The sequence below is a fragment of the Narcine bancroftii genome, chromosome 9 (assembly GCF_036971445.1).
Source record: "Narcine bancroftii isolate sNarBan1 chromosome 9, sNarBan1.hap1, whole genome shotgun sequence".
Classification (NCBI taxonomy): domain Eukaryota; kingdom Metazoa; phylum Chordata; class Chondrichthyes; order Torpediniformes; family Narcinidae; genus Narcine; species Narcine bancroftii.
This window is the reverse complement of record NC_091477.1, coordinates 20,510,407-20,530,245: the sequence shown is the minus strand read 5'-3', so window position 1 is coordinate 20,530,245 and position 19,839 is coordinate 20,510,407. Positions and strand designations below refer to the sequence as shown.

General features: G+C 37.6%; 1 protein-coding gene across 15 annotated transcripts in view; it reads right to left on the bottom strand.

Annotated features, from left to right (window-relative positions):
• Positions 1 to 19,839, bottom strand: part of LOC138743262 (rap guanine nucleotide exchange factor 6-like) — a 235,964-nt gene that overhangs the window by 33,393 nt on the left and 182,732 nt on the right. For 12 of the 15 annotated variants that reach the window (XM_069898257.1, XM_069898258.1, XM_069898256.1 and 9 more), the window contains 7 exons: positions 19,069 to 19,226; positions 17,785 to 17,799; positions 12,812 to 13,052; positions 12,092 to 12,475; positions 10,454 to 10,665; positions 8,351 to 8,474; positions 6,473 to 6,496 (listed from right to left, as the gene is read on the bottom strand). In XM_069898257.1, coding sequence (XP_069754358.1) covers positions 6,473 to 6,496; positions 8,351 to 8,474; positions 10,454 to 10,665; positions 12,092 to 12,475; positions 12,812 to 13,052; positions 17,785 to 17,799; positions 19,069 to 19,226 — 1,158 coding nt within the window. The remainder of the gene's footprint in view (positions 1 to 6,472; positions 6,497 to 8,350; positions 8,475 to 10,453; positions 10,666 to 12,091; positions 12,476 to 12,811; positions 13,053 to 17,784; positions 17,800 to 19,068; positions 19,227 to 19,839) is intronic. The other 3 variants (XM_069898261.1, XM_069898259.1, XM_069898262.1) reach the window with 3 other exon arrangements.

Genomic DNA, 19,839 nt, shown 5'->3' with positions numbered 1-19,839 from the left:
TGGCCTCAATTGGACCAATGCCCAAGAGGAATATGGTAACCTGCCTAAATGACTACCAACCAGTGGCACTAACATCCATAGTGATGAAGTGTTTGGAGAGGCTGGTGATGAAGCATTTCAGCTCCTCTCTGAGTGGCGACATGGATCGATTCCAATTTGCAACAGGTCTGCAGCAGATGCCATTTCACTGGCTCAACACAAAGCCCTGGAACACCAGGATAGCAAAGATGCATACATCAGGATGCATTCAATTCCATCATCCCCTCAAAACTGATCACCAAACTCATTGTGTAATCGGATCCTGCATTTCTTCATCTCCAGACCACAATCAGTGAGGATTGATAAGAACATCTCCACAACTTCCATCAGTACAGGAGCACCACAGGGGTGCATTCTTAGCCCTCTGCTCTACTTGATGTATGTCTCTGACTATGTGGCTTGGTACATCAACAATACCAAATATGCTGAAGATGCCACGGTGGTAGGTTATAGAAAAAGGGGTAATTAGTTAGCATCCAGGAGGAAAGTTGAAAACTTGGCTAAATGGTGCACTAACCACAACCTTGCACTCAATGTCACCAAAATCAAGGAGCTGATTGTGGACTTCAGGAAAGGAAAATCAGAGGTGTACAATCCAATGATCATTGCAGGATCAGAGGTGAAGAGGGTGAGCAAATTTAAATTCCTGGGAGTCATTATCATAGAGGACCTTTCCTGAACCCAACATATTAATGTCATCAGGAGTTTGTGAAGGTTTGGTAATGACATTGAAAACCTTGGCAAATCTGGTGTAGTGGAAAATGTTCTAATCGGTTACATCATGATCCAGCGTGGAGGCACCGAAAATGTATCTCTGAGAGGAAAGCCCTGCAGAAGGTAGTGGACACATCCCAGTACATCAGAGGCAAAACTCTCCCCACCATTGAATAAATCTACATGGAATGCTGACTTCAGAGAGCATCAGCAGTCATCAAGGATCCACACCACCCAGGAAATGCTCTGTTCTAACTGTTGGCATCAGGAAAGAGGTATAGGTGCCACAAGATTTATTGCACCAGGTTCAGGAACAGTTGCTACCCCTCGACCATCAGACTCCTGAACAACACATACTCATTTAAAGATACATTGCAAATTATTTATTACTGAATATTTTTTGTTTCTGTATTGTAGTTTGTTTACATTTCTCTCTTTTGTCTACGTATCTTCTCTTGTAGCTCTTTTACTCCTGATAAGTATAAATTCTGTCTGGCTTGCAGGAAAAAGAATCTCAGGATTTTGTGATATCAAGTATGTACTCTGACAATAAATCTGTCAGAAGTAAATTTTGCCTGCCAATGCCACATCCAAATTTTCATTGATCTATATTCTGCTGTAGCCATGAACAACTCTCTTCTTAATCTACCATACTAATTTTGCTATTAAATACAAATTTATCAATCAAACCTACATTCAAATCCAAGTCATTCATGTATATCACAAAGTGAATAGAAATAAGGTCAAGTACTGTTTCATCTCCAGTGGAATTCTACAATCTGTCTCAAAAAGCTTTGCTGGACACCCTTAACAAATTTTTGCCCATCTAAGTTCCTTTCACTAAGACCATCTTAGTCAACATGAGAGTTAAAATTATCCATTGCTATAACAATGCTCTTGCACTTTTCTACAATTTGCTTATACCTGTTCCCTTCAGATTTATTGTTCACAGTGTAAAACATGTAAACAAAGATTGTAAACAAATAAGAAATTTAAACAAACTGACTGTGCAAAACAGATAGAACAAAAAGAAATCAATAAAGTGCACAAGTAAGAGTCCTTAAATGAGTCTCTGTTTGTTGTTGAGGAGACTGATGGTTGAAAGGTAGCAGCTGTTCCTGAACCCGGTGGTGCAAGACTTGTGGCACCTGCACTTCTTTCCTGATGGCAGCAGCAAGAAGAGCGTATGCTGGGTGGTGAGGGTCTTTGATGATTGCTGCTGCTCTCCATTGATTAATGGGAGGTCTGTAATATAGCCCCAAAGTGATTCCCCTTCCATTCCTAAATTCTATTCTTTAATCGAATTGGATGATACCTCTATTATATCCTCATTCTTCTTTCTTCTTCTTTGGCTTGGCTTCGCGGACGAAGATTTATGGAGGGGGTAAAAAGTCCACGTCAGCTGCAGGCTCGTTTGTGGCTGACAAGTCCGATGCGGGACAGGCAGACACGGTTGCAGCGGTTGCAGGGGAAAATTGGTTGGTTGGGGTTGGGTGTTGGGTTTTTCCGCCTTTGCCTTTTGTCAGTGAGGTGGGCTCTGCGGTCTTCTTCAAAGGAGGTTGCTGCCCGCCAAACTGTGAGGCGCCAAGATGCACGGTTTGAGGCGTTATCAGCCCACTGGCGGTGGTCAATGTGGCAGGCACCAAGAGATTTCTTTAGGCAGTCCTTGTACCTTTTCTTTGGTGCACCTCTGTCACGGTGGCCAGTGGAGAGCTCGCCATATAACACGATCTTGGGAAGGCGATGGTCCTCCATTCTGGAGACGTGACCCATCCAGCGCAGCTGGATCTTCAGCAGCGTGGACTCGATGCTGTCGACCTCTGCCATCTCGAGTACTTCGACGTTAGGGATGAAAGCGCTCCAATGGATGTTGAGGATGGAGCGGAGACAACGCTGGTGGAAGCGTTCTAGGGGCCGTAGGTGGTGCCGGTAGAGGACCCATGATTCGGAGCCGAACAGGAGTGTGGGTATGACAACGGCTCTGTATACGCTTATCTTTGTGAGGTTTTCTCCCTAATCACTAATGTGACTCCTCCTTTTTTGCATTCTCCTCTGTCACATTTGAATCATCTATACAATGAAAATATCAAGGAGCCACTCATTCCCTTCCTATTTCCATGATTGCAATAATATCATGAATCCAACTATGCTTTAAAATCATCTGATTTATTTGAGAGGTTCCTTGGACTAAAATCCAGTTGAGCCTGTTAACCCTCCCCTGTTCTCAAATCAGTCTACTCTGCCTACTGGTCTTGATCAATTTATCCTCTATGTTTTCTCCCCACCTACTGCATTGCTATTTTGGTCCCCACTCTAGCCCCAACAAATTAGTTTCACCCCTCCTGACTTACCTCCCAGTTATATGCATCCCATCCTTCTTGTGCAAGTCCCTTCTACCCCAGAAGCATTCCTAATGATCAAGTACTTAAAGTCCTCCCTCTTGCACCAGCTCTTCAGCACAAAGAGTGGTGGGTGCATAGAATGCACAGTCGGCAATGATGGTGGAGGCAGTTTCAACAGGATCTTTTAAGCGACTGTTACCCCTTTTACACAGCCATTAAAAGACAGGAAATAACTGCCTTTTAACCATTTCACTTCCCTGTGTGATCGCAACAAACACTGAATGGGGAGGGGGTCATTTTAATCCTATGTATTACCTCCATTGGCTCCTGTCTAAAAGGTGCACTGATTGGGCTTTTCTTGGTTCAATGTGCACGGCCAAAGCTGGCTTTAAAGATGGGTCGTTCACATGCTAATTGTGGGATTGCTGAGTAAAAGGGGCATATGAGATAGGTACATGGAATTGAGAAAAATGGAGGATTATGCAGTGGGAAAATTCCAGGCAGTTGTTGTAGTAGGTTATTAAGATGGTATAACACTATATTCTTATATTACCCCCTCCATAAATCTTCGTCCGCGAAGCCAAGCCAAAGAAGAAGATATTCTTATGTTCTATGTTCACACATTAATGTGTCCTATCTTTTATACCCTCATTAGCATACGACACAGGGAATAATCCTGAAATTATGATCCAAGAGTTCTTCTTTTGAACCTTCCTTCTACCTCCGAAGTTCACTTTACAGAACCACCATCTCTCTCATGTTTAATACCAATGTGTTCTCTGGCTGTTCTTCCTCCCTTTAGAGAATGTTTTGTACGTGATCCAAGATGTCCCAATTCTTGATCTTCACATCTTGAAGAATTTTTACAGAACATTATACAAAGAACAGTACAACACAGGAACTGTCCCTCCAGCCCACATCTATCTGTAAATGACATCCAAATCAAACTCACACTCGACTGAGTTTACTGAATTCCATGTCACACAAGTATAATGGGATGTAGGTTTTCCCTTTGTGACCTCATAACACTCACATTTTCTTCACATAGATCATCTATTTTCTTCCATGTCATACATACCTGTGAGCAAAGCCCACTGACCTTTAAACTAGTGGTTCTCATCCTTTTCTTTCCACTCACATACCACTTTACGTAATCCCTATGCCATGGCTGCTCTGTAATTAGTAAGGGATTGCTTAAGGTGGCATGTGAGTGGAAAGAAAAAGTTTGTAAAAGACTGTTTTAATCAAATCTAATTGATTTGTTATGTGCACGGTTTCATAACTCCAAAGGAAATGAGCTAATGACAATTTTTCCTCAAGCAAAATATTTCAGTAATAATTGGGTCTAGAGCAATGATTCTCAACCTTCCCTTCCTACTCACATTCCATCTTAAGCAATCCCTTATTAATCACAGACCACCCATGGGCTAGGGATTACTTAAAGTGGTATGTGAGTTGAAAGAAAATGGTTGAGACCCACTGCTTTAAACCCAACTATTCCAATGCTTCTTTACAGTCTTCCAACCCTACAATCAATGAACTTCTGCCAATATTTTTCTTATTATGCACCATTCCTTAGTGTGTCAACCTTCCCTTTCCAACTGTACTTAGCCTCATTGGTAGATGGATTAAATTTAGGAGCAGGGAGGTTATGCTGCAAATGTACAAGGTACTGGTGTGGCTGCATCTGGAGTACTGCATACTGTTCTGGCTTCCTTACTTGAAGGATACACTGGCTTTGGATATGTTGCAGAGGAGTTTAACCAGTCTGATTACAGAGATGAGGGGTTTAGCCTATGAGGAGAGATTGAGTCATCTGGGAGTGTACTCGCTGGAATTTAGAAGAATGAGAGGGGATCATAGAAACGTATAAAATTATGCAAGGCATAGATAAGATGGAGGTAGGTAAGTAGTTTCCATTGGTGAGGGAGACAGACCTAGGGACATAACCTCAAGATTCAGGGTAGTAGATTTAGGATGGAGATGAGGAGGAACTGAGAGGGTGGTGAATCTGTAGAATTTGCTGCCCATTGAAGCAGTGGAGGCTACCTCAGTAAATGTATTTAAGACAAGGTTGGATAGATTTTTTTTTACATAGTAAGAGAATTAAGGGATATGGAGAAAAAGGCAGATAGGTGAAGATTAGATTAGCCATGATCTTATTGAATGGCAGAACATGTTTGATGGGTCAGATTGCCTACACCTGGTCCTATTTATTTTGTTTTTATGTTCTTTAAATGTTATTGACTGTTACTGACCTAGCCCTAACTGCATCCATGTATTTCTTGTCCATTCGGGAGACATGTCAAAAGTCCAGGTTGACAATCCACCATTCTACTGAGGGTGTGCTAACTAAACTGCGCAAAGAAGCATCTCAAGATCAATGGCCTTTGATCAGCTGACTTTATTTTCACTGTACAACATTGGTTAATGTTAAAAATAAACATGAACTATGGATCTGTTTCTTTTCCTTAGACAATGGAAAGGAAGTATATCAAATACATATTTCTAAACAGATGGATTATCTATGAGCCTATATACAAATTCTCTCTGAGGTTTCTCACTTTATTAATGAGCAGCTGTGAAATGTTGTGAAAGGGATAGCAATATATTCATGTACATCTTTCTCTCTTATAACTCTTCATTCAATATAAACAACTCAAATTCTCCTTTTGATTTTGTGCAAAATCACTCAAATGTCATTCTTACTAGCTTTTTGATTTTATCCAAAGCACGAAGGAGCAATACAAGTCTCAGTTATATTTGCTGTTGAAATGAGCAAGGGCAACTCCAACCTCGTTTTTAGTATTTTTAACATTAACCAATGTTGAATAGTGAAAATAAAGTCAGCTGATCAAGGCCCAATGACCTGAAAAATTAACTCTTCAGATGTTTCCTGACCTTCAAATACTTACAGCTTTTTTTTTTAGTTGTATTATGGTAATATTACACTGGATCAGTAATGGTCCTCTTAAAATCTTGATGAACATAGTGGAAGGGATTACTTTCAATAAAACATGCTGCACCTAATCTACAGCTATTCACCACAAATACAATTGCAAAACACAAAATTTACTGAAAAGAGCTGTTTACTTGCAAATTAAATGCACAAGCCCAGGCATGGTGTTGAAATAAAAATCCACATTTACCAGAGTTTGTATAGTTTAAAAAAAAATGCATGCATTTTTTTTTGTTGTAAAAGGCACCTAGTTGAGGTAATTTAAGAAGGTATTCTGCAAAATAACATAATATCGTAAGGCATAGGAAGGGTGGGTAGTAGGTTATGTGAGACATGCTGTTTTACAGGGCAGGCAGTGTGAGGAGGATGCAGAGCTGTTATGTGCCAAAACCTCAGCACCTGTGTACAGATTACTTACCCCAAACTCCTCCATCTCTTCTTCCTGTAAGTGAGAGCCATGAACATTGAAGCATGTATTCAGAAAAAAAGGCAGAAAGATAAACCAGTTCAGAAGAGCAAAAGAATGAAGGGAAGAGAGTGGTACAAGGGAACATAGATTGCGATAAAACTGGCACCACTACTCACATCATCATGTTAAAAGGGTCCAAAGTTCACCTCTAAATGAATCACTAAGAACATGCTACTGACATCAGAAAATAAACTGCTGGAAGGATTCTGTGGGTCATGCTGCATCTGTGGGGTTAAAAGGATGGTGAATGCTTCAGGTAGAGACCCTACCTCAGGACTGAGAATGTAGAGGGGAAAAAGAGTGTATGGAAGAAAGGAAAATTTGAGACGGAGGCCGGAAAGTGGTAAGTGGAATCAGAATAGGGGAGGGGTAGATGGTGAGCAGATGGAGCCAGGTGGGAAAGGGCAAAGAGCCAAACAGTAGTTGGTAGGTGATAGGCAGCAATATGTTCTAGTTTAAGTGAAAAAACAGCAAGTGAAGCCAATGTATATGCATCTGTGATATGCATCGACTTGGATCAGATATGTTTGGATGGAATCATTTATTATGAAGTAAAACTGTTCTGGTATTATAACCACCTTAAGCTAGTTGGTCTTCAATTCATTTTGAAGCCATACACTGCTGTTTAAATGAAAATAAAGATTTCCACAAACAGCAAAAATGAAACTGGATACTAGAAGGTAACATCTTATTTTGAAGTACATTTATATTTGAAGAATTCTCTCAGAATATGCTGAGTAGCCAGCTCTTTGCGGCATGATTTACTGCAGCAATTATTTTTAAACTTGGGTTCTGCTTAATTTAAAAAAAAACTTCCTCCTATCTGCTTAATTAGCAGCAATTTCTAACTTTTTATTGTTGTCTTCAGTAAAAGCCAGCTCAACATTCAAAATCTGAACGCATTATCCCAAAGACAGATTATCAGATTAAAAGTATTAAAATGAATTGGGTAATACCAAAGAATACAATTTCTGAAATTTTACTGCAGCAAGTTCATCAATTCACAAACTGAACTGTTCCCATTTTTGATATTAATTTCAACCACTTTACAAAATAAGGGGAGAACGAAAGGGGATAGAGGAAAAAAACAAGCCACAATTTGTCCTTGGTTATCTATGTCAAACAGGTGCATGAGTACTGGCCATTGGTTTTACTTACCTCTACACATATTTTAATTCACTACAACAGAACATATTTTGCAAAACTGAACAAAACAAATGGCAAAGTGAACAAAATCAAATGAGAGATTAAGGGGAAATTTCCAATGACCCTTGTAACAATACGGTTGAAAGAATTGCCTATTTTTTGGTTTTAAGTGGTTAGTTTTCAAGATCCGAGTCCAATAACAGTGTAAGCCTCCTAGCTCACTACATTTAAGCCCTAATTTTACTCTCAACTGTTTGTCCATACTTCAACGAGTGTTCAATTTGAGATAATTTGCCCATTGTGCATTCAGTTCTTGCCCCAGCACTATGACATTGAACAAAGCATGTTTAAATATTGATATTTTTTCTCACCACATTTGAGTGAAAGGGGTAAAACATCTAAAACTTTACCTAGCCAGAAACTGTTATTTGAGACATGTACTGTAATTAGTATGAAGTTGGATAGCTCTCACAAAGAAATTACAAGTAGCACTTTAATAAGTAATATAACATCTTGTATGAAGATTTTTAACGTCGATTGTAGTTATAAAGAAATCTTTGGTGTGCAATAGCTTTCAGAATGCATCAAGTTTTCAACATGTTTTCCCAAACAAAAACATTGAAGTATTTGCAATACCCAGATGACTTAAAATCCATATTTGATTTCTTGATAATCACTAACCTATTTCTGAACATTACAGCAGGATCCATGTTAACTGAAGTCATACGGACAACATGTCGAATCTCCTTGGCGATCATCCGTAGTTTCTCAAAATTTGCCAAACCTTCCACTTTGGAGTCATTTCCTTCATAAAAGAGAAAATAATTTGGCCATGATGATAATTCCATATTATATCCAAATTGCACAGAAATGCAAGAACACAGCCTTTAGTCTGTTTTTGCACATATAAATGAACTTATTGCAAAAACTATGTTTTATCAATATTGGAGTTACTAACACAATTCCTACATAACAGGCAGAAAAATGGCAATTAAGATGGTGAGTATACCAAAATGTGGGTGAGAAGTGTTGTCAGAATAAAGCAATTTATTTTTATTTTCTGCAGGCAACAGTGAAGAATCCACGAGTTACAGTTTTGAAGTGCATTAGCACTTCCAGGAGGTTCAACACTATGAACATTTTAAAGAAAATGACTTTCAAGGTTAATCCTATAATGTCTAGAAACAAAAAAAACCCATGAATATTAAGGAAATGGCAACCATCAAGGTCAGTGCTACTAATATTACAGGAAGCAGTAATATTCAGATTCAGAGTGTGAATGTAAATATGATGCAGTCTACAGACTAAAAGTACTGTAAATGTTTGAAGAAGATTCAATCTGAGTGAATTCTCAACCAAGATCACTGCCATATCATACATCAACAGTAAAAACTGTGTGTGCACACTTATTTTCATGAATTATTTTAAAATGACTTGCTGTTAAATCCTATACGTCATGCTAAATTCTAATAGACCCACAAGAGACTGCAGATGCTGAAATCTGGAGCATAAAACAAACTGCTGGAAATACTCAGGAGGCCAAGTAGAATCTTGGCAGGAAAAAGAAATGAATCGATATTTCATGAGGACTGGGGAGAAAGGGTGGGGTTCGCAGGAGGAAAGATGAATGACATGCAGAAATGTGGAGGGGTGGGATAGAAGCTGGACCCAGATTTGGTGGGGGTGGACGGTAAGGGAGGGAAAAGAAGTGGAAATGATATTGCCTCTTAGTAAACAACTAGCATGCCCCTGGGATTGTGTACGCAGCATATTGCAAATGAAAAATGTAAAGCAAATCTCTGATATGTGAATAAGGAGAACAGCTGATGTCAATTGAAAAAATACCAGAGCCTGTAATACGAGTGCTCAACAAATAATGATTTTTATGGTAACAATTAAATGAATGATCCAGTAACCCATGGGAAGTGAATAACTTCACCTGCAACAGCTCTCTATTTCTCTGATGAATCATCCCAATTATCTAAGATCCCAAATAAAGTGAACCCAATTAATGATCACAAAATATTTAATTTACAAATCTTGATTACAGAGATCAAAATAATTTAATATTGTGAGGCTATTACACACAGGAAGAGTACTGATACATTGGACAAATGCAAGTCATTGATAGAGACAACGAATTGAATAGTTTTGTGCAATAACCATAACCATATCACCATTTACGGAGCGGAAACAGGCCACGTTGGCCTTTCGAGTCCGCACCGGTTCACTGATTTTGTGCGCCCTCTTCAGGCAATGTGTGCATGATTCTGCAAAAATCAAAAAATATCAGGTTTCCTCCATCTGATTTATTCCATGTTACCATGAGTAACTTTCATCACACTTAATCCTGCTGAACATTGTGCAGAAATAATTTAACAAATATTGGGACTATTAGCTTCACCTTCTCCCTATTAAGTACATTTGGACAGCTGTAACAAAAGATACAAATCTGCTACGTCACCTACTTAAATTGACAACTGCTCAGCTTGCATCAAAAATTAACATCCATAGCCTCAAAAGGTTGCTCTCTACATTTTTTAATTCAACTGCCATGGTTTTGAGCTTGCCAATTGTTAAGGACACTCATATTTTCACTGTTTGACAGTGTTGTGATTGAAATAATAAACCTTGCACTTAGAAACTATACTAATTTACAGTAATCTACATAACCAGTAATTAATAGTTATCCTAAGAATAAAGGCTGACCATGCCAATGCAAGAGTGAGTGCACAGAGTGAATTATGTATAGGAGCAATTTTGACTTGACTAATGGAATACTACCTTCATGCAGAAAAGTGAGATCTTTTTTGACAACAGGGAACAGTGGAATGATGGGTGGCTGTAGACTCTGGCTGCTGAGAATATTTCGGTATTTTGCCATGTTTCTTGAGGGATCAAAGAGATCTTGAAGGTCTCGTAGCAGCTTTTCGTACTTGCTTGGAAGTTTTTCCCAAGTGCCCCTAAGTCGTGCAACTGGCGCAAGATTTAGCCCACTGAAATGGAGAATAATTTTGATGAAAATGTTTGAAATAATTACTTCTGGTGCTATCATAGTTTTTGAAATATAGTAGCATGTAAAGAATAGTACTGCATGCACGAGCCTTTCTATCCAGGTGCCTTTTAAATATCCCAATTGTACCTTCACCACCACCCTGGCAATACATTTCTGCCACCCACCACTCTGTGTAAAAACAAACTTACCTCTAATATTTCCCCTAAATCTTCCTCCCCTTACCTTAAACAGCTGTCCTTTGATACTAGCCACTGCTGCCTCAGGCAAAAGGTGCTGGCTGTCCACCCTGACTATGCCTCTCATAATCTTATACTCCTCTCATTCTTCATCATTCTAAAGGGAAAGGTCCTAGCTCGGTCACTCTTTCTTCATAAGACACATTTTCTAATCTAGGCAACATCCTGGTAAATCTTCTCTGCACCCTCTTCAAACATTCCACATCCTTCCAGAATGAAGCAACCAGAACACACATTTAAGAAATATATTGTATGCTGTTATTGCCAGTTGGAGACAGATTCATTACACAGTACACCATAGTATTTACTATGCAAACATATGTCTTTTGGTCCAACAGGACTTTTGCCCCAAGTGAGTTTTTCCCATTCCCCTTTGCCGAAATTCATCCATATATCATTACATTACTTTCTGCCTTGTACTTTGACTGCCAGTGAGTACAAACGATTAGACACATGTTTTAATCAATTTCTGGGTGATAAAATGTCTCCAAAATTCTTGGTTATTTGATAACATATTTATTTCCACTATTTCCTATCAGGGCCCATGAAGTAGAAAGAAAACTAGCCCATCCTCCCATGACTCCAAATTGCCAACAGATTTCTCATTCTAGAGATTGTTTCTCAAGCCTGTTCAGCATTTCCAGTTTTGGGTTTTCTCTCAATTTTATTATTTTAATGTATATTACACAGTTTCCTTTAACCCTTTTATGCTATACTGATCAAAACAGTTAACTGTAAGTTTTGCATAGCATCTGTGGTTGACAATTCTGCTCCATGTGAAATCAGTGCAAGTATTTGATTACTCTCTCTCTCTCTCTCTAAAATGGCATTCTTATTCCGCGGCACCACTTTCAGTGATTTGAACATCTGCTCCATTCATCCCCCTATTCCTTTGCTACATTTTGACAGATATTTTGTCCAAGGAATGTGCAATCGCATGCACCCAGCAAATCAGAATTCACCTAAATTGCCCTTTCCTCTGTAATTTAATGTGGGTTTTTTTCTCTCTAAAAGAAAAACCTATGACTCAAACAAGATTTAAAGAAAATAATACACAAAACCTTTGGCTTTTATCAACTGTAGTGAAAATCAAATTAAAATATTTAAAATCCACACATCGCTGTACCAAGTCATATCATGCATATTATGCCATCAGACTGAAATTCATACCTGATAATAGCAAACATAGAGTTAAAGTTCTTGCATTCTCTGCAGTGCAAGGCAATTTTAATAAAATGTTTCATTATTTTCATTCTTTTCCACTGGACAGTTTCCTTCAAAATCTCAGTTGCAATCCAGAAGGTCTCTTGATTGATTACATCCTCAAACTGCTTGAGATGTACATTTCCTGTTTTTGACTTCCTTTTAAACAAATCGTCAATGTACTCAGTGGGCTCAATGTTCCGGAACAATTCAAAGTCTCGCATAGAGAGCTGAGTAGCGACTTCAATGGTGCTAAGTTGCAGCAAAGATATTTGACTTTCTTTTAATAATTCCTGGGCATCCTCATCTGAGCAAAGAGTCTCTGTTTCCATATTATTTTTAAGATAGTACCTAAATAGAAGTTAATGCAGAAGTTAAATGTCGCATTGTCAAGTTAGTCATCATTTTTGTCCATTTACTTTTCCCTATTTTTCCTCCTAGTAAATCTGTTACTGCTATTGATTCAAGGTCAAAAAATTCTGCAAGAAAATCACATGACCAATGAGAAGGATAAGATAAGGAGTGTTTGGCCTTTTCAATTATATATAATTTCTAGAAAAATTAAATATCAAAGAAGTGTTCAAAAGACCTGAAAACCCCACATTCTAAAAGTTGTATATTTTCATCTCTCAGTATTTGACACAAAAACAACAAGATTATTGGTTTCCAAAGAAAACACCTTCTCACCTGCCGTTCAACTGAATTCTGTCAGCAAGCTTAGATAACTGATCAGGAAGTCTTCTTTGTTTGATTACACCTTCAGAGCTTATAGACACTTCACAGAGAGAGTAGGTTTCAGAGGGTGCAGGAAGGCCAAATTCATGCACAGCGTGAACAACAACTTCTTTTGCTGTGGTATCTTTGCTGATGATGATGTAGCAACTTTGCTGATCAGCCTTAAAAACTCGGATGACTTGATCCGGTATGTCTGTTTTAACAAAAATAAAAACTGTAGACATAATCCTCGATTTTATGTTGCTAACCTCTCGTCAAATGACGCAAGTGGGGGATTCTGGCAAGACTTCCACGATTAAATGATATTGCTGTTTTATCATGAAAACAATATTTTTGATTTTGAATAATATTTTTAACAATTTTACTTGGACTGGAATGAGATAAGGAAAACCTATTTATGTTCTGAATTTGAAACTCACCATTTGAACAAGCATAGCTGTTTCAAAATGATTCCCACATTAGTAAGTAATATGGAAAATGACTTCAAATTGCCTGACTTTTTAGCTTCACAATACTTGTTTTTCCCCATTTCAATGGCTATTGATGATTCTCTGAATAATCCAGTGACTTGAATGGAATCAATACTGAATCCAGAGTCATCAGATTTCATCTGCTGGTGGCATGGACATTACTCACTTCAGCAGTTGACTTGAAGCAAGTAATTATCAATCACAGCTAGAAACATGAGCACGGATAAGAGTCAAGCCGAACAATGCAGTGAAATAGCCAGATTAGAGCAATTACATAAATGTATTAAGCAAAGCCACTTTGAGAAGACAGTGGTGAGCTATTGCCAAGGGATCAAATAGCAGCAATTTTGTGAAGGGCTGTGTGTATTTATTTACAACACAGTAGAAGCCAATTCCAGCCATTAGTACTGCCCAATTATGTCCAATTAACCTACAACTCAATACTTTTGAGAGTGGAAGGAAACCAAAGAACCCAATGAAAACCCACAGAGGTCATGGGGAGAACTTATAAACTCCTTCTAGACAGCATCAGACTCTAACCCGAGTCACTGGCACTGTAATAGCGTTGCGCTAACCGCTGCTACCTGAAGTACCAAAATTAAGTCATTTGAATGCACAAACCAAGAGTGAAGTTTATCTGATGGCTTAATGGATAAATGGCACCATTCGTATTTCATTTCCTGTTTAGCTGATCTCAGTAAGACATCTGTTTAGGGCATTATAATATTCTGCTCTGTTCTTAGCCAGGAAAGCTGCATATGGCATGACTGGATTCAGCTGATATTCAACATGCTTAGAGCCTGGATTTTTATCCTATTTTAAGGCTGAGGTTGCCTCATATTCAGAATCTTCAAGATAGATGAGAAATGGAGAAAAAGTGAATAAACAAATGCATTTGACTAATATGTACATTGTAACTGATCATCTATTTTTGCATCACAAACATACCTGTATTTTAAATGAGAAACATGACAGGCTTCATTCACATGAAGTATGATGAAATGACATGAACACACATTTAGTCAAGTATCCTATGTTTCTTCAGAGAAGAACTGACTATTCTGAGTGATGTTTGAGACTAATTCTTTAACTTACAACAGGATATAGACAGGATGCAGAATTGGGCAAAAAAGTCCAATCTAAATCAGTGTGAAGGTCAAACTTGAAGGCAGAGTACATAGTTGATAGCAGAATTCTTAACAATATGCAAGAACAGAGAGACTTTGTGGTCCAAATCCATAGCTCCCACAAGGTTAATAGGGTAGTTAAGAAAGCTGATGGTATGTTGGCCTTCATTAGTCAGGGATTGAGTTCAAGAGTTATGAAGTAATGTTAGACCACACTTGGAATATTGTGTTCAGTTCTGGTACTCTCATTACAGGAAGGATGTAAAAGTTATGGAGAGGGTGCAGAGGAGATTTATGAGGATGATACCTGGATTGGAGAACATGACTCATGAGGCAAGATTACACCACAGGACATCTGGATAAGATCATGTGAGGAAAGTTTAAGGGAGATGTCAGGATTTATTTTTATTCTCACAGAGTAGTGAGCACTTGGAATGCATTAGCAGGAGTGGTGGAACAGTCTGGTACAATCAGGACATTTAAAAGACTAATAGGCACATGACAAGAAAGATTGTTATCAGTGTAAGGTAGGAAAAAGTTTAGCTTGTTGACCAGGTTGCTATCGGTCAGCACATCGCAGGCCAAAGGGACTGTAATGTTCTGTGCTCTACAATCTCAACTTAGCAGTGAACATCAGTTTCCCACAAAATTGATGAAAATACTAAGCAGCATATTCACAAAATCCCAATTATTTTGATGAACCAATGATGCATCTCAATTCCAGTACAAGGCACAAGCATCTTCTCAACAGTCCATTATGCTCAAGGATGATTTGCTACCACTCCAGTTCTCTGGGTTATGAGATGGATGTAGAGCCCTATGCAGAAGCTGTAGACTGAACCAAAAGTGATTCCGATGACAGTAATAGACAGAAATAGGAGCAGGCCATTTTTACCCTTGACTCTATTCTGTACTATTATGGCTGATCCAGCTTTCCTCATCTACACTCTTGTTCTATCCATATAATCCTTAATTCTCATATTTTCAATGATTCATCCTCCAGAGCAAGGAGTTTCAAAGATTGGATATTTGAGAAAATAAATTCTTCCCCATATCTATCTCAAATAAGTTGTCCTTTTTGTGAGATTATGCCCTCTGGTCATTGTTCCCTCTAAGTTGTGTATGTGTGTGTGCATGCACACGTTTTACAACCAGCACAAAGGAAATTAGCATGTGCACGAAAGTTTAGTTACCTAAAATAATGTAGTAATTAATAATTATACTTATTTAACTACATACGTTACTTCATAGAATGCAATCTTACTTGTATTATATTAAAACAAGCCAATACAGTTTTATTAGCCATGAGAGGCTGTGCCAAAATTATCTTGAAACAATTTCAAGTTTACATTTGCACAAGTATTCAGTGTGCACATACTTTGGTCACAGGAAAAAAATTTGCACAACATAAGATTTTTGTGCACACAGATTACTAAAAATTAGAGGGAATATGGTCTCCCATGGGAGGAACCATTTCGCTTACCCACTCATCTCTATCAACCTAATTTCTCTGAACTGCTTCCAATATCTTTCCTTAAACAAGGGAACAGATCTATTCAGTGCTCCAGATTTGATCTTGGTATTGCCTTGTACAGTTGGATTAGAACTTCCCTAAATTTATACTCCAATAAAAGCTTTTAGAAAGTAAACAATACATTTTCCACATATATGCTTATGTTCCAATCCTTTACCAACTGCTCTCAATCTCTCTCCAAAATAAAAACAGAAAATGTTAGAAACAATGAGTAAGGCAGCCAACATCTGTGGAGAGAAATGCTGTTAAATTCCAGGTCAAGTTGTAGTGAGGGTGATAGAAAGTAGGGAATGAATGGATATAGGACAAAGGAAATATTTGACAATTTGAGCCAGTGAGAGCAATTAGATACTCATAAAATGTTGTGCAACACTCTTTGTCCTATTCATTCCTCTTCCATTCTCACACAACTTAAACCATTTGTTTCTTTTCTTTCATAGCTCTGATGAAGGATCTTTGACTTCTCTCTCCAAATACATAGTTTCTGCATGTTCCAGCCATAGAGACCTAAAATGCCTCATGCCTTCCTGTAAGCTTCTTTATTTTAATCAATAACAATTCAAAGGTTCCCACGAGTTGGTAAGTGTTTCCTTTAATCCCTCAATGCCCTTCAACTTTTCTCTGCTGCCATGATAGAGCTCTGATTATTTTAAAATAAGTTACATCATGAAAATTTACAATATAAATACAGGTACTTAATCTTTTCTCCAAAACCCTTGGGACCAGACATTTTTTTGGAATTCAGAATTTTTCTTCTAATAGAATAATAGTAACAGCAACTTGAAGAGGCAGTGGTGGCCACATCCACCCCCTCCCAGCTGAGCGCCACTGCCCTTCCTTGTCCTAGTGTTCACTCTCAATTATACAATGCTAAAAACAACATGACGGCCACTAAGTCCAGCTTGTGCGAGACCTCCTTGTCAATGTTTATTTTGATACATTGGCCACCCCTGCCGTAGGGACTATTTTGCATAGATACACCCCTTACTAGAAGGATCTCCGAAGGCTGCTTACTAGAAGTGGGGGGGGTTGCGGCAGTGCTAGACGTGTGGGAGGGGTGGGTTGCAACTGCACTGAATGGGGAGGGGCGGTGAGTGTGGCTGAATGGTAGGGGGGGAGAGGAGGAGGAGATACTATCACTGAGACAGCGCTGGATGGGGGTGGGTTCCGTCAAACATGAGCTTTGGTGTGCAGATAACATACATGGAAAAAATGTTTGGTTTTTAGAGGTTTGTTTTCAGATAAAAGATGATGTAGCTGTATAAACAAAAAATTACATTGGAAATTTAAAAAAATATATTTTTAATAACTATTTAAGTAACTGTATTTTATTCCCAGTGAGGCTTGGTGTAACCATGCCAGAAATTTCTTGCAGCAAAGTAGTGGCTGCTAATTTGGTCCTAGACTTGAAATAGTGCTGCATTACAGCTGGTCCCAGGAAATTTATGTCACTGGTTAGATCATTCTGTCTGATTTTTATGATCTCTTTTGTAAAATTGCCAGATTTTTACTTACTGCTTCTGCACAGCAAACTCGGCTGAAATTAACAAATCAACAAGTGACAGGGGAGGCAAAGGATGTGAGGTGGAGAACGTTCACTTCATTGTGCTAAACACAGATAATGCAAAGCACCATGTCATGAAATATATAGTTTAAGTTATCCCCGCAAAACTAAATTTCAATTCAACCATCCATAACTTCTAATCACATACATAAAGCTGCAATGTAAAGGAATTACATGACACAAGAAAACAGACATGCATCAAAAAAAAGGAGGAACAAATGAATACTCACTATAAAACCCTGCAGCTGAGATGAGAACAATTTAGGGGAACAGATAAAAAAAAAAGTTTATTTATCAATTTATGGAAAATATATTCTATAAAATGTATTTCATTTATTAAAATATAAAGCAATACAAAACAAGTTATACATTTTGAGCTCAAACAAAAACACTGAAATCAATCTGACTAAATTTCAAAGGTTGACGATAATGCTTTACAGTTGTCAGATTCCGTATCAGATCAAGCAACTAATGAAAAAAATGCATAATAGACTTTTAAAAATAAATTAGAGATTATAATCTTTTAATTTGCAGAGATGTTATGATATTTAATGCTAAGGAAAAAATCTAAATGAAAACCAAAAGCACAATAAAACACCATGTGGTACCAACTGATTATATTTTTTGAAGGGAGAACAAAGGATATGTTATTTTATAAATGGTAAATCTATCAACTTGGGGGCACTGTGAGTTCCTGTTTTTTTTTTGTTAAACAATATTTTTGTTTTATGCAGGAAAAAAGACAAACTAATTTAGAATTTTCCTTTCAAACTGGTTTTACAATATTTTATTTTGATTGAAGAAATTCAAAAGCAATTTTTAAATGCAAAATATTTAGATATCTAACAGTTAGGTCTAAATGAAACCATGTTTAATGCACAGAACTACATTTCCACTAACTATTGTATAGTTCAAAATATTTCAGCCAATGGATCACCTTTTATATAAACATAGTAAGACTATAATTTCAGTAATCAATAAAAAGCTTCCCGATTTTTAACTCTTCTAATATCTGCAATTTATAAAAAGAATATTACATTTTGACATGTGTCAATTTTATTCAGGTTAACTTTTTGTCTACTCATTCCCCTTAAAGTTTAATGACTTTTTAAAGTTGAATTCTACTTGCGTACCAAAAAAAAACATTGGTTGATTGGCATCACAAGGGAAGTCTGCATGTATTAAAAATGTCCTTGGAAATTAATACAAAAATTAAGAATCAAGGGTTATGGGGAAAAAAAAGGTGTGTAAGTGGAACTTAGTCCATGGTCAGATGGCTTACTCCTGTTCCCATTTTTAATGTTCTTTTGCTAATTCAATAATCACTTGTTCAACATTTTAGTTCTAGACTATAGAGCAGTAGTTCTTACATATTAAGGACTGTGAGATAGCTTTTAAAATGACCAAGTATTTCCTTCTATTTACCCTATGACAAACATGTTTTACAGTAAAAGATATTACATAAAGATTTTAAATATATTTTTAAAATATTTGTTGATTTAATATGTGTTTACCTGCAGGATTTGCAAAATCAAGCATACTAGTGGCAGGTTGCAACAGGTCAGGGCTGCTTGAAGAAAGAGTTCCAGGGAATGGCATTATAGCAACACTATGCCTGAACTGCCTTGTTCCAACGATGCTATCATCCTGCGACTGGCTCACTCCAGCATCACTGTGAACCATTAAAGTCAGAATAAAACAAATTGGTGTTTGCAGTAAATTTTATGCAAGCAATAATAATGTCAGTATGTTCACAGTTCTCATTGTCCTGCTTTCAAACTACATGTACTGTATTAGAAAATATCCATGAAATTTGTAGCACCGTTTCTCAATAAAAAATGTTTCACTTTTAATGCATTCACATAAGCAATGAAGAACATTTATTGGTGGTAGACTATGCCATACACAGGAGAGTAGAAAAAAGCAGTCACAGGTCACCCTAGGCTATTCTTAGGAAAATTCTGGAGTAGCTGATTGCAGATCAACACTGGCAATGGACCAAAGACCAGATCACTGTCTGCTCTCTTTCAGCTCCTAGGGAACAATGCACATTATAGGGAATTATGAAAACAGCAAACTGATGTTAATTTTTTATAGAATGAAAATTGAATGTGCACTAGCAGACCTAAGTTAGCTGTTATTAAGGACTTCAAATAAGATGCAGGGGAATAGAGTACAGCTTAATACAATTGATATACATTTCCTTCCCAAGTAAATCCAATAGAAATTGACATCTCAGAGCAGGAATCAAAATTTATAATACATCAGTAGAAATAGGCTAAACA